Raw genomic sequence first — 15,867 nt, forward strand, 5'->3', positions numbered from 1 at the left:
TGAGCAGTGGAGAATGAAATGAAATAACACATTAGAGCTCATGGAGATAAACCCAACATGAACCTTGCAAAATTGAACCCTGATTGATCTTTGGTAAAATTCTGCTCAACGTGCTCATAATTATCTGCTCTCTGGAATTCCTTCTGTTCTCCCTATCCTTTTAGACACTATGGTATATTCATTGAAGCTGTTTCAGTTTCTTGTTATGGGTCACAGTCTTGATCAGTCCCTTACTTCCATTTTTTCTATACTGTGTTACTTCCACGTGTGAGAAGATGAGAATGATAAACCCTTTCTGGGTATGAATTTTAAAATAATAACAGACTGACGCTGGGTATCAGATCAAGTTGTAGTTCCAATAACTGGCATACAAACCAAAAAAAATCAATTCAGAGGGGGAAAAAACATTTATTTCTTTAAAAGGTAAATTTGCTCTTTAAGCAATGTATTTTTTCTACAGTGCTTTATTATAACATGCTATGTAACAAACTATTACAGTGAATCTTTCAATAAGGTAAACCAGTTGCCGCAGGGAAACTTGCCCTTAAATTAACAAATTACCAGAATATTTACATTGTAATTATTATGTGCAATACTAATTTATGCAAAATGTTATTCTATATTTATCACAGGATGGAATTTTCATTTATGAACCCAAGCACAGCAGATTATATACCATTGAATATATTGAAACAATGGCACTTTTCTCATGTCCCATTTTAAGTGTCTCTTTTTTGCCTCCCTGCAAGGTGCTCACAGTTTAAACACCAGGAGAATAGTCAAATGACATGTACCATTTATCTGCAATCAATAAACCACAGCACATTTCTTTCATTTTCCCAAGGACACTGATTCTCCATAGACACCAGCTCTTCCACTACTTAACCAAGGGGTTATTTTTATTCATACATAACTTCTTTACATTTCAGTATTTCAAGAAAGTATTCATGGTATTTAACATTTATGTTTCTGGCCTCTAACAGGAAACACAGTCAGTAAAAATGGGAAATATACAGTTTGGATAACTAAGATAACCTGAACATGCTATTATGAAACTATTTCAGCAACATCCTGTTTTGAAAAATATTTTTGTCAGTAACTACCACTACATTTATATTTCAAAAATGTTTTAAAATACATTTCACAGGCATTTCCAATTGTAAAGAAGGAAAGTGCAGAAAAAGTTCTGTTGTTGAGATCTTTATATCTCAATAATCTAAAATAGTTTCCCTGTAGAATTGATCCAAACTGTTCAGAAATATCTGTTGAAAAGGTGGTTTTCATAAAAGGCTCATCCCATCAGGCAGTACTTTTGTAAAGTACTATCTTCCTCCTTGTTGTCTTGAGAACACAATATTATCCACACAAGGGGATGGAGGGAAATAACTTGCTTTCAGACTTTTGGTTCCATTAATTGGCCTTTAGAAATTTTGAGAAAGTAGGTTTGGCTGGCCTTTAAAACTCAACCTTTTAATTTCCCTGTTCTCTTGACACACTCTCAGCAGCTCTTTAAGGCACCTTTCTAATATGCAAAAACTTGAGAACAAACTGTATTCTGTTAACTTTAGCTCTCGTGCAAGAAAGGCTCAAAAGAGAAAAGAAACTTGCTTTTCTATAACCCCTGATAATATCCTCAAGATTGTCCCAAACTGTTTCACAACAGAATAATAGCTTTTGAAATTGAGTCACTGTTGTTTTTGATTAAGGATAAGGAAAATATAATTGACTCTGTCAATACAGTGTAGTTGATCAATGCAAATCATTTTAAGATAGTGCATGTTTTGAACTTGAGTCACTGTAGCATGAGCAGCTTCAGAACTGCCACCATTGGTCTTGCTCCCTTCTGCAAAGAGGGTGGAAATTAGCCTTAGCTGCTGAATGTATGGATCCTGATGGCAATTGCACAGATACAAACATCACAGGGTTCACTCCCAGGATAAAATAGTTTGCAGATGCTCTTGCTCAAAGACAGGTGAATAACTGCCAGTTGAGGAATGTATTTGTGGAAACACACCCCAACTAAGGAGTTTCACCTTCTGGAAAACAGTACAGCTTGAAAAAAAAATCACAACAAAAAACTGGAGAGAAAGAAATCTGGTTATCATTGAGTTCTGCAAGACATAATGCCACTATTTCAAAATAACTGCAATACAAATGAATATGGCTTAAAACAAACATCAGTAGCAAAACACAGCATGGTACCAGAATTATCTGCTTGCTTTAGTTTTAATATTTGAAACAATATAAATATCATGAATTGGTCCATTTGCTAAAATGATGTTGACAGCAAAAATAAATAAATTCATAAAAATTTAAAACATTAGAATGTACACAGAATTTACTATACAGTAAATATTTTCACATTTGCAAACACACAATTGAATGAGAGCAATCAGGCAGTCAGATCTGAAGCTCACTCGAGTAATTCAGATAGAACTGTAACAACATACAGTACACATTTGATTAAAGATATGCACAGCATGCAGAGGCACTGAGAGAGAAATTCTGTGTGAATTTCCTTACTCTTAAGTTAGTTCAGTTTTCTAAAGGCTCCTCTCTGTTATCAGAGTTTATGCTGTGTACTTGTTCAGCATTGTGTTAAACACAGTGATAAGTCCAATATACAATTATTTAAGATATGACGGAGCAATTAAATTCTGAGACGAGGAAAAATACATTTGTTAAACACTAATTTGATACGCATATTACTTTAAACAATTGAAAACTGCCGATAATGATGTAAGAAGGTTTCTTTTGTTTACATATTAATAAAGAATGTATTCAGATGGGAATATTAAAAGGCAGAGTGTAACAAGTATGTACTTTTTAATGAAAGTCATTGTCTCATATTCAAAAAGATTTTAAAGAGAAAAACAGATGCCATAACCTTTACTTAACAGCTCACTTCTTTCCCTCCCCTTTCCTTCTTATCCTTTAAAATGATTAGATGGCCTGACATTTAGATGCACGAATATCGATGATCAGCAGTACATTTTCTTATCAAGGTTTTTCTTAAATGGATTAGGGCATGGGGTTTAAAGATTAATGTTCACCTTGTTAGTGTAAAAATTTCTACCAAAAGTGAAATTTGCGAGGCTGCGAACATTTTAACTTGTGATGCATTAAATATAATGGATATGCCAAAGATCAGAAAAATGTAAGTTGATTTACATTTTTTTGGATTTGTTTTGTGTAGGCAGCTCAGGTTGAAAGATTTAATGGAATAAATCAATCAAATGCAGAATTCAGGCAATGTTTTCAAAAATATGGTATTGGGATTTCTTTAAAATTTCTCCTATGAAAAGCCCCAAACATGGTATGCAGTTCTGCTATTGACAAGTCTTTCACTCAGTACAATCCCTTAAAAGTATTCTTTTAATCTTTAGCACCTTAACTCAGCAAAACAGAAGAGCAGATAGATTTATACCATAACAATGCATTGTCCTGTAATTATTATAACAGCAACCTCTCATCTTTGGCACACAGGTAGGAGCCAAGAAAAACAATGACATAGCGACTCTTGAGTGAAGTTTTAATCATTTCAAGAAATGGATTAAGATATACTGGAAAATGCTTCACCAGTGGAACTGAGTTTCACCAGAAGCAAAGTTGAACTTTTTAAAACTCATCTTGTGAATATGGCATTTATCTTTCATTTCAAATGGATTGTCAGTGCAGATGGCAAGTACTTCACATAAATAAACTTTGTATTTACCCTTAACTGATTCAGGGAGTGAATCAGCTCTCTTGTTCCAAACCTGCCGTTGTGGGGGTGCTGAGAACAACCCAGTCTTATGCTCACACACCATCACATCCATAATCATGGGCTTTGACATTTTTAAAAATAAAATAGCAATCCTCAAATTTGACACAATATTCCAGATGGAATAATTAAATATAATTTACCCATGGAACAATTATTCAAATGCAAGTTAAGAGTTTTAAGGAAGATACCCCAGATTGTCACTGTCTCGTCTGGCTCTGTCTTGGTAACCAAGATGGTACAGATTCCTAGCAGGGGGACCACTAGATACTGAACAAAAGAAACAAACGAGATTGATTTTCCCCATTATGGTTTAATGGTACTTAGGTCAATTATAGAGATTCTGTTATTTTATCATAGATTATGAATTCCATCTGGCCCCATTTTTGGCTTAAGAAACATTGAGTGGAAAATCGAGTTGGCAAGTGACTGGTGGAGTGGGTATCATCTGAAACCAAAAGAATTGGTACTCAGATTTAAATTGATTGGCAAAAGAGCCACAGGTGAGATGAAGAGAATTTTTTAATACATTGAATTATTATGATCTGAAATGCACTGCCTGAATGGGCAGTGAAGTAGCTTACATCAAGGAATAGGATAAATACTTGGAGGGGAAAATGCTGCTGGACTATGGAGGAAATGTAGTAGAGTGAGGTAATTGAAAAACTCTTTTAAAGTGTCGATAAGGTACTCAGGGCCAAATGGCTTAATTCTGCATTGTGTCTTTTGGTGATTTTATTCTGTAACTATCAATGGTAAGTTATGTTGATAATTGCCAAAGGAACACAGTTAACCACAATGTGGATACAGGTCTAAAACAACAGCTGTGACTGCTGTGGAACTTTCCAAGGCTGACTAGGTGCTACTGATTTCCACACAGAGTGAGCAAATGATTCCAATGTCAAGTCATCAAAACACTTATTGCTGTGTGTCGGCTGACCTAATGCAACCATTTCCCAGCTCACACAACTGCTTTTGAAATGCGCTTAAACTTTATTGTATTGAAATACTCGTGTGTAAATACTAAATGTTTAGATGTAATGTTTCCCACTATAATCCAGCAACCTCATCCATACTCCAGTGGAAGTCGGAAAATCATTGTCCTTGATTTAAGCCCATGCAAATCAATACCAGAAAATAGTGTATATACCTTTCATGAATTTTCAATATGACGTAGTGGCAAGAGACTTGGCTTGTCATCAGCATCTCGAGAATTTAATTTGTAAAATTCTTGCACTCTACACTGATCTTACCATTTGGGAGAAGCTTCTTATTTAATTTAATGAACAAATACTGGATACAGAATACATTATTTCATTTGTGAAATATACTCAGGGGCCAAGGAAACAGGACATTTCAATTAAGAAGTAAAAAGATGATAAATTTTAAAAAATCTTACACTGAAATCTGAAAACAAAGCCACTGGTCAGAGACTAAAATCAGTTGTGCTTGGGCTCAGAAGGTTCGCCAGAAGCTTCAATATCAGGTACCATGGCAGCACAGTGTTTCTCCCGAGATTCGGAAAGAGTAAGAGTCTCTGGAGCAGATTTTTTTCGAGGTCGTTCCTTGGGAATGGCCAGGAATTCTGGAGCTTCTGAGGCAAGAGGCGTGGTTGGGGCACTAGAAGGTCCACTGCGGGCTAACGAAGGCATAACTATATTGCTGATAGTAATTGCAGGAGGAATAATTCCAATTTTCTTGTTGGTTGCTTCCTGAGTCGCTCGTTCAAATTCTCGAACTTCGTTCATTGTCATGTCTTTCAGTTGAAGATAAAAGGGGAAATAATATCAATATAAATTTGAATGTGACTGACAGAACAATATACTAATTCCAGTTCACTACATGTTTAATGTTTCTGCCTTAAATAACACATGATAGAACACGCGAGCTCTTCTATTGCTTCAAGTCCATCTTTATAACATCTATAAACCTATAAACTGTTGAATGGTGCAATTAGTTGGAACAACATGCTGTTGTTATATGCCTATGGATTTGCACCCATGGTCATCCAGATATTTGGGACTGATTCTTACAGGGCATGATGTTCCCTGTTGCTCCCACCCCTGACCAACAATTTAAACGGGAATCCATCTGCAAAACAGCTAGGTGGCCCACAGCCATTTTACATTTGAGTCAGAATTCAGCCTTATCTGGGAAGGAAGTCCCACTTCATATTGAGCTGCAGCCCTGTAGTCTCAGCAGGACCAGGTTTGAGTGGTGGCCACTGCTGAGATGACAGCCTGTCCCCAAAGCTGAGGAAATTCTGGAGGATTAAATGGCTGTGGTGGTGCCTCTCAGGAGGCACGAGGATGGGTGGGTGGACTTGCTGAAGCTTCCCCTCCAATAAAATGAGACAGGTTGGAGATGAGCAGGTAGAAAGGCAGTGAGCAGGCTGCACACTGCATTTTACAAGATCTTGCCCCCCCAACCCCACCCCTTCTCAATCTGCTGCCAGGGGACTGTAAAGTCCAGCCCCACGTTTCTGATCTGTATGTACTAGTTGAATTTATATACAATTAAATACAATAAGTGCAGAATAATGTCCTCACTTTCAAATTCATGAAAAAAACTTGAGGACTAGGCAACTCTGAATTATACAATATTGTAAGAAGCTTTGCCCTGGCAAAACACACAGTAATGCATCACAGTTCACTTACCATTGGTCTTTTTAGTCTTTTTTAAATGAAGCTTAGTGTGCACAAATTTTCTGTCACAAACAAGTTACATTTTCCATATTAATATAGTTTAAAGCTCCCATTATTTATTTAAAATGAACTTTTATAGTCAAACTGAACAGGAAATTATTTTCATGTTTAAGACACATTTCTTGAGTAACATTCTTAATTCATCATTTTGAATTGTTTCCTATACTATCAGAATCAACGAAAAGCTGTAAGCACTAATTCAAAGACACTCATGCCTGGAAAGGTGACATCCATAACTATAATCCTGGATGTTATATTTTGGTTTAACAGGTATAATACTTTAAACAACCTCAATTTCATCTGATTGCAATTTGAGTTGCAGAACGATATTTGGTATTTTTTTGGTAGGATCCACATAAATCTAGGGTCACGTAATAATAGATTATATTTTAAATCAAAAATCTATTTGAGACAAATTAGAATGAACTTTAGCACTCAGTGGGTTTTGGGTAGGGGTAGGGTAGCCTGTTACACATTAGCTGCAATAAATTTCTAATCCCAATGTATTGATTTGCAGTCTGATCTGTATGCCACTGGTCTGATGTTCCATCTGAAACTTGTGGGAAACAGCAACTGGCTGGGAGATTGGAGAGGAAGTTCAGGCAGCATAGCCCTCAGATAAGGCATGGAGATGGGAAAAACAAGGATATTTATCAGAGTATTTTAAAGGTGGAAGCCTGGGCAACAGCATCCCAGAATACCCTTGTGGAACTCAGAACTTCCTTCACCAGGCCCCATGAGGAAACGTGCCTTACCAGACTTCCACTGGCTTCAAAGCAAGGGTCACCAAGCAGGGTGGGACAAGGCAGGCTGCCTGGTTGGGACAGGGTAATTGCCTCTAGAGTGCTAAGGGCACAGGATGGCATTTAGCATTTATGCATGCAGCTCCTGCCAGAGTCCAGCTGTAGCTTCATCCACCAACAAACCTAATAGTGTTCACATTGTAAATCACAAACACAAAGCAGCCACTTCATTTCAAGTGTTCACCATTCCCTCCTCCCCAGTGGAATAAGTTCAAGTTTCTCCTCTTATTTAGAAACAATGTTGAAAAATCCTTCGTTTTGACACTCTCAGCTTTGGTCACTTATAGCTCATGCAGTGTTCCATCTGTATTCCACTGAAATGTTGTTGAACACCCTCCTGTAATTCATTTGCTTTTGTTATTTGCATATTTATTTGAAGTTGGTTCTGATTAAGATGTACCCTAATTCTGCTTTTATTTCTGACTCCCAGAAATTGCTAAACATCATCACTCTGGTGTCAATGGCACCAGGGGTCCTATTATTTTTTGCAGTGATTGGATACCAAGTCAAAACCAGCACTGAGATTCAATCATATTCAAGATATAATATTTAGAATAGTAGACTATATTCAAATTTTCATTAATTACAGACTGGTAAATAGCAAAATCTCAATGATGACCAATGAATCAATATTAATCAATATGATTGATTATATTGTCAAACTCCCTGCTCTCAGAAACTGATTTTTCAGCTTTAAACTGCTCTGTGTGTGTATTTTCAAGAAGACCTTGACAGTTATTTTTAACTTAACTGCTCTGGCAGGAAGCTGATGTACCTGAATGAACTATCGATTTGAAACTCCATTGACATTTAGTTTTGCAGTGATGACAACAGGATGTAAAATTGGACAATGTGGTGCGGCCAATCAAATTCAGTCCAATTCAATTCAATCAACTGGATCAAAGTTACTCCTCTCTGGTAGTGATGTGAATACCTTCATGATCCGCAACACTGTACAATTACAGTGTAATATTTTATTTAATACTTGTCAAGAAAAGATCCAGTTGCTACTCCAATTATGCTGTGTTTATAGTGTTGAGCCATAGTCAGAAGAACTACCTCCAAGTTTGATCCTGGTTTGTGCTGCTGATGACTTACATATGTGAACGTCAAGTAAAACAGATTGTGCTTGGCTATGGTGGCTTCCATGGTTGAATAGTTTGCTGCAAACCATTGTTTTGGCTCACGTGAAGTACGTGCAGATTGGGTGAGGAACAGAAATGTTGGTAGTATTCAGGAAGCTATTATCCAGCACGTGTCATTGTAATCAGGTCTGGAGGGTGAAGGGAGTAAATGCCAATCGATGCTGAGTGTAAAATCAAATGGCAAGAGTGAACTTCAAGATGCGCACACCTGAAAAAGGGATTAAACATTGATATTTTCAGCACTGCTCAGTGACAGAAAAATCTCTGATCCTAAAAGGGCTCCATGACATGAAACTTCTTGTTCACAACATCCCAATTGTGTACTGCCATTGTGCTTATAGACTTTTATTTAAAGGGAAAACATTTTGACATCCTTAATTCCCAAAGTAAGGGAGGTTTGTTTCAAAGTGTACTTCAGGAAAAATGTAACATACGCTTGCGTTGCCATCACTCTGTATTTCATCCGCGGAAGGAGAATTTGTGGAAGGCTGATCAAACCAAACTTTTATGTTCGTTTGTTCATGCATATTTTTCTCATAATTCCGTACGTCATCCATAGTCATATCTGTAAAAAGTTCAAGATGTTTCTTGGCAGTTTCTATTGAGGACATTAAACTCAAGGCATGTAGTGGTTTCTGGGTGGAAAACATAAAAAAAAAAGAAAATATTCTAGGTGCAGACATGGAAGGTTCCAGAAGCAGTGGGGTACGAGCTTTATGTATATTGGCCAGTCGGAGAAAAAAGGTGTGGAAGAAAAAAAAGGGTTAGCAGTAGAAGGAGTGCTCTGGGGAGAGAAAGAAGGGGAAAGAGTGGATTGGCGCAGGTGTGATCAGTAGGAAACGTGAAAGTAGAAGCCAAATAGATCTTCAAGAAAGTTGCTTTCAGAAGATCATTAGAATACCTGCTACAAGACCTCAAGTCAGACATTTCAGATTTTCAATGTATTAAAATAAAATTAACTCTTACTTAGACTAATATTGTTCAGTCCTTATTAAGAAACTCAATACATATGTTGAAATTGTAAAAAGCAATACCTACCTTTTGGAACTGGCTTCTCATTGTTTTTATGAACAGGTGAACAATTGATAGAAATACAAATCCTTATTGAAATGATTACTAAAATGCTCAACACAAACAGGTGCCTTTACATGTGACTAATTAAGACAATTGTCACGATAGGTTCATTGAAACTATCACCTGAAATACTCTGCATGAATGTGATTTCATAGTATGAAACAGAATTGCGGTAAACACGTATGTATAAAGTTTGCTACTTAGTAAGCATGAGAAAAACGAGAGTTAGGAAATGTTGTCATTCAGAATATTCTCCTCCAATGAAAGATCAAGCAACAAACTTAAATATCAAGAAATCTTGCTTGTACAAGACTTTACTGATTAAGATTTCACTAAAAATACAGTTAGTTGCACAAGCTTTTTTTGCTTCATAATGTTATTGAGTTTTCCACAAAGCTGTGCTCCTAGGCAGAGCAATGCTTTGTAAAACTTAATGCTTCATAGTGGGGCAGAGAAAGAAGTGTGAACCATGAAAAAGCTATTGCAACCTGATAATGAAGTGGCATAGGAAGATATTTGGAAATATCTGGGGACTCTGATGTTCAGCAAGGGATGCTATGGAGATTTTGTAAATTGTCTTCAATGTCCCTAGGGTAGGGATAGGGATAAAAATAGCCAGGGTGTCCAATCCATTCTATTTAATAACTTCGGTTAGAAACACAACAATGTAGATATCATACCTGGACTGAGTTAGGTTAGACTGTGACAACTATTGCTTAGTGTTCAGACTCACACAGAAAGAATGGCTGCATGTATATGTACTGGATGACTGACTGTAGGATCCTCCAACAACAGAGGGAAGGAGGGAATAAGAGAGACAAACCAGAGACTAAAATTCAATTGGGATCTGATTTTGAGAATCTTCTTGTAACAGGGTGCCAAATGGTCACAACTTCATGAATTCTTTATCATAATCACACCATTACATAGGTTCCAAACATGCATCAGACAATTTTTTATTTTTAAACAGCTTCCAACAGCCTTTTGTGAGTTGGAAGCACAGATGGAGACTGTGACATCTGGTAGTCTGTTTGTTCGAAGTCTCTAGGTAATGGTGCAATGGGAGTTGATGTGCAGATGAGACATGATTTAATTAAATGGTGGAGCAGGCCACAGGGATTGAATGGTCTTACCTGAATAATGATGTAAGGAAGGGACCCAAAGGCTCAAATGGAAAACTGGTTCATAAAATCTGCTGATAATCTTACCATTTTCCACTAGATTTTAAATAAATCTTTTCTCAAAGTCAGAAAAACCTTCGGGTAGCAAGCCTGTCTCCTATGTTTTTTTTTAGTCATGTCTTCATACCATATTTCAGATGATAGACACGGAAAAGCTGAATTGCTTGTGAACAACGCTGAAAAACAGTTTCACTTACCATACCATTCGTCTACCCAGGCAAAAGCCTGTCGGTGGCCAATCATCAGTATATCCCGGATAACCTGAGAACGTGGAAATGCCATTAAGCAGCTAGTTCGGATCCCCATGGAATCTGTCCACAGATACAAATTATCACATTCCCCATCTTTTAATCTTATTGAAATTATTCTAAGTCTCAAAATGAAAGGAGATAGAGGTCCGGATCTTTATCCTTTGGTATTTCCAGAGTGTGGGATATCCATCAGCCCATCTGAATCTACTCCAATCCTGACCCTTTCCCATTTCTTGCTATTGTAGGTACCTGACATAGGTCTCGTTCCAAGACATGATCTGTCAGAGTGAGCAGGAGAGTTTAATGCTGCTACAACAGCAACAGAAAGAATTAGGTGCACCATCTGGAACAGCACAAGGGCCCTATTCACTGTGTTGAGTGAAGCACTTGGCCAAGACTGAGGCTTTCAGCAGGAAATGTTTAACTAAGTTGAAGAGAGAGGACCCTTCTGCAAGGCTCTCTCTGATCTTTGACCTCAGCTACTGGTATTACTTTGTGAGGCTACCAGTTTTGTTCACTTGGTGCTCTGGAAGTGTCAGTACATGGGGTGGACATCAGAAAAACACTTAGGGAACCTGGATCCTATCCTTTACTGTCATTTGCATGGGGTAGATGGGAAGGTAGTAGCCAGCAGTAATCTAGATGCTAGGTGAGTACTGCTTTATTAAAGAAACCCAATTTATGAAGCACATCACTGGAGCTATCTTTACTCAAGCTAAGATGTACTTAAGGAGTGAAGCATTACGACCATGCACTGCCAAACTAGATTCTATTCTAATTCCAGAGAGTGTTTCTCTTTTTATCCATTCAAATGAAATTTGTTTCATTAAACCTAATTGATACAGTACCAACAGGTGGAAAATGATCGTAGCAAAATGACAAATTAAATTATATATTGCCAAGACATGTCAGTGAATTGTAGTTCATTAGCATTTCATGTAACAGTACCAATGAATTCTTTGACCATACATGTCTGCATCAATTTCCGAGGCAAGTATATTCTAAAATAACTGTGGAACCCTTCTGCAGATTTTCGTTTTGGCAACAGCATCCCCATTCCACATGCATACATATCTTGTGTCATTTACTTTGATAAGAGTGAAACTGACTGTTTGAACATAGAATATAGAACATTACAGTGCATTACCGGCACTTCGGCCCTTGACGTTGTGCCGACCTGTGAAACCAATCTAAGGCTCATCTAACCGTCTCTATTCCAATATCATCTGTATGTTTATCCAATGACCACTTAAATGCCCTTAATGATGGCAAGTCTACTACTGGTGCAGGCAGGGCATCCACGCCCCTACTTCTCTTTGAGTAAAGAACCTACCTCTGACATATGTCTATCATCCTCAATTTAAAGCTATGTCCCCTTGTGCTAGCCATGATCATCCGAGGAAAAAAGATCTCACTGTCCACCCTTTCTAATCCTCTGATCATCTTGTATGCCTCTCTTAAGTCACCTCTTAACCTTCTTCTCTCTAATGAAAACAGCCTGAAGTTCCTCAGCCTTTCCTCTTAAGACTTTCCCTCCATACCAGGCAACATCCTGGTAAATCTCCTCTGAACCCTTTTCAAAGCTTCCACATCCTTCCTATAATGCGGCGACCAGAACTATACGCAATGCTCCAAGTGTGGCCACACCAGAGTTTTGTATAGCTGCAATGTGACCTTCTGGCTACTAAACTCAATTCCTCAACCAATAAAAGCTAATAAACTGGATGCCATCTTAACAAGCCCATCAACTTGGGTGACAATTTTCAGGGATCTATGTGCATGAACAACGAGATCTCTCTGCTCATCCACACGACCAAGAATCTTACCACTAGCCCAGTACTCTGTATTCCTGTTACTCCTTCCAAAGTGAATCACCTCACACTTGTCCACATCAAACTCCATTTGCCACCCCTCAGCCCCGCTCTGCAGCTTATCTACGTCCCTCTGAACCTGCAACATCCTTCCGTACTATCCACAACTCCACCAATTTTAGTGTAATCCGCAAATTTACTAACCCATCCTTCTACACCCTCATCCAAGTCATTTATAAAAATGACAAACAGCAGTGGCCCCAAAACAGATCCTTGCTGTATACCACTAGTAACTAAACTCTAGGATGAACATTTCTTACAGCGAGCTAATTTCGAATCCAAACCACTAAATCTCCCTCAATCCCATGCCTCCGTATTTTCTGCAATAGTCTACCGTGGGGAATTTTATCAAACGCTTTACTGAAATCCACATACAGAGAAACCTCGATTATTCGAATGGGCGGGCACTATTTCATTCGGATAATTGATTATTCGGTTAATCGATTAAATGCCTTTCCTTTGGGTCTTGGAGTTTTTTTAAGTCTGCTCCCCGTTCAGGAGACGAGGAGGTAGCACACCACTCACGAGCCTCCGCCCCCGGCCAATACCGCCCACTGTCCTGTACAACACTGCCCCCGCCCCCATCCAACACCACCCCTGCCTGCCCCTGCCTCTGCCCCCATCCAACACCGCCTCTACCCTCCCCGGATCCTTCCCATGGCCGCCCTCAACCCTGTCCAACACTGTCCCCCCCGCCCCCTCTCTGAGGCAGCCAGACTGGACACCAACAACAAGACTGCTGCTGCTGCCTTTGTGGGGTAAGTCTCCAAATAGCGTGCGCACAAACACACACACACAACTTTTAACTGCAACATTTTGACAGGTTCTAACTTTACCCTGCACAGGACAATGTTGGAGAGATTATCTGAGGAATGGGGGGTTTAGGGTACACCCCTCTGTAGAACTCCAGGAAAAGTGTGGGGAAAGAGAGAGGGCTGGAGGTCAGACATTTGAAGATGGTGTTTAGATCAGAGTGGTGCTGGAAAAGCACAGCAGGTCAGGCAGCATCCGAGGAGCAGGCAAAGAGTACAATAGGTGAATGGGAATGGGATGGAGGTGTTCACCCATTGCTATGTTTGGAGAAGAGTGGTGGGAGAGGACCTGTAAAATTTCCTGGATGGTCTTTCCAATAGCTTTCCACCTGCCCTGATCTTTACATATCTTTATTGTAAGACTAACAAGGCTTAGGAATCCTAACCCTAACTGAAGTCCTTAAGTGGACAATTAATGACCACTTAGGGGTGTCTCAACTTGGAGGCATGCTGCTTATGGAAATTTTCATTTGCCATAAATAAAAACACAATTTTCAAGAAGCATAGCATGAATATATTTTGTGCTAAGTGTAAAAATGCAAAACTGGGAGAGAGAAATTATGACAGTGGCTCAGTAATATAATTTCTTTTTAAATTTAATTGTTTTGAAATAGAATCATATTGAACTCAAAATAGTAATGCTGTTTATCTCTCTACACTGACTGATCTGCTGAGTTTAGCCAGCTTTTTATTATAAACCCTAGGGAATCTTACACTTCCACTTCCAGGTTGTTCTGTTATAACAAGGGTTTCATCAACACAAATTCGCTGTAACGTGTTTGATGAATTGGGGATAGTGTTTCTAAAGCACAAACTTTTAAAATGTACGTTGGCTGTAAAGTGATTACAATGCCAACATTTTAAGTGCTGTTTCTAAACTGCAATTTTTCTATAATGTGGAGTTGCACAAGAACACAACCATTGTGTTATTGAAGAACTGACTGTATCTAGCTATGCCCAAGTTGCACTGAGTTTTTTGGAGGGTTTTTCACTGCAAGGCTGAGCAAATTATCATCATCTTACCTCATCAAACTCACCTATGCCCCTCCCTTTGGTGTCTGATTTCCATCCTATTTCACCCATTCACCAATCATTGGACATCTATCCAGAGACTGGCATCCCTTGTGCCTGTGCTATCTTTAAAAAGCTACTGTGCGCTTAGATAAGCTCCAGTATTCTGAAGCTGCCCAGCTGATCAGTGGACAGGATTAGAAAACGGTGGTGAATGGAAGAGGGCAATGCATTTCTCTAACAGGGACCTGGAGACGGGGTGGTGTGAAGGAATGGCCAGCAATGTAGATAGGTGGACAGTGATGTTACCTTCTCTGCTAGGGTGAATGCCACAATCTTCTCTCTGCTCCCTCACACTAAATCTAACTCTGCTTCCACACTCTGCTTCCACTCTCACTGTTGCATTTCATACCTTTCCACACTCACTTCTGCCCACCCCAACCTCAGTCCTTTAGTGCACCTTTTCCCCACATGCACCAGCACTAACGGCTGTGCCACCTATTGTAATCTCACTATCTAGCCCCTTTTGCTGATTACAGGAGTACTCAGGCCATAACAGGGCAGAGAGAGCCCAGATGGGTGGAGGGGTGCCTGACATCCAGGTCTTCATTCTCAGTAGTACTGAGGCCTCAGAGAAAGCATTGGGAAGGCTGCCATCTGCACCCCCACCAGCCGAGATGCTGACACCTCAGTGGAAACTGTCGACATAGAGAGTGTGGGAACACAATCTGTACCTCATGGCGTAAACAGAACAAGGGACTAAACTAAGACATAATGGGAGGGGAGGAAGAAGAAAATCTCCTAAGGGTCCTTTGGTGGAATGGGTAAAAGGGCTTGTATGCGACTATTACTTTCCGAATAAACGTTCCTGATGTCAACTTTCATGTATTTGAGTCTTTCTATGTAGACGCTAAACACATCTTAGGGCTACCTGGCAGAACGTTGTGGTTACAGATGAGGCATTACGGATAGATAATAGACAATAGACAATAGGTGCAGGAGTAGGCCATTCAGCCCTTCGGGCCTGCACCGCCATTCAATATAATCATGGCTGATCATTCCTAATCAGTATCCTGTTCCTGCCTTATCTCCATAACCCTTGATTCCACTATCTTTGAGAGTTCTATCCAACTCTTTCTTAAATGAATCCAGAGAGTGGGCCTCCACTGCCCTCGGGGCAGAGCATTCCACACAGCCACCACTCTCTGGGTGAAGATGTTTCTCCTGAGCTCTGTCCTAAATGATCTACCC

The 15,867-nt window shown here is 39.1% G+C and overlaps 1 protein-coding gene across 3 annotated transcripts in view; it reads right to left on the bottom strand.

Annotated features, from left to right (window-relative positions):
• Positions 1 to 388: 388 nt before the first annotated feature.
• LOC122562276 (cytoplasmic phosphatidylinositol transfer protein 1-like) overlaps positions 389 to 15,867 on the bottom strand; it is a 287,598-nt gene continuing 272,119 nt past the window's right edge. For 2 of the 3 annotated variants that reach the window (XM_043715061.1, XM_043715062.1), the window contains exons 9-10: positions 10,869 to 10,932; positions 389 to 5,519 (exon numbers count right to left, since the gene is read on the bottom strand). In XM_043715061.1, coding sequence (XP_043570996.1) covers positions 5,203 to 5,519; positions 10,869 to 10,932 — 381 coding nt within the window. In that variant the 3' untranslated portion in view covers positions 389 to 5,202. Of the gene's footprint in view, positions 5,520 to 8,850; positions 8,982 to 10,868; positions 10,933 to 15,867 lie in introns of all 3 variants that reach the window. The other variant, XM_043715063.1, reaches the window with a different exon arrangement.

This window comes from Chiloscyllium plagiosum, chromosome 24, assembly GCF_004010195.1.
Source record: "Chiloscyllium plagiosum isolate BGI_BamShark_2017 chromosome 24, ASM401019v2, whole genome shotgun sequence".
Classification (NCBI taxonomy): domain Eukaryota; kingdom Metazoa; phylum Chordata; class Chondrichthyes; order Orectolobiformes; family Hemiscylliidae; genus Chiloscyllium; species Chiloscyllium plagiosum.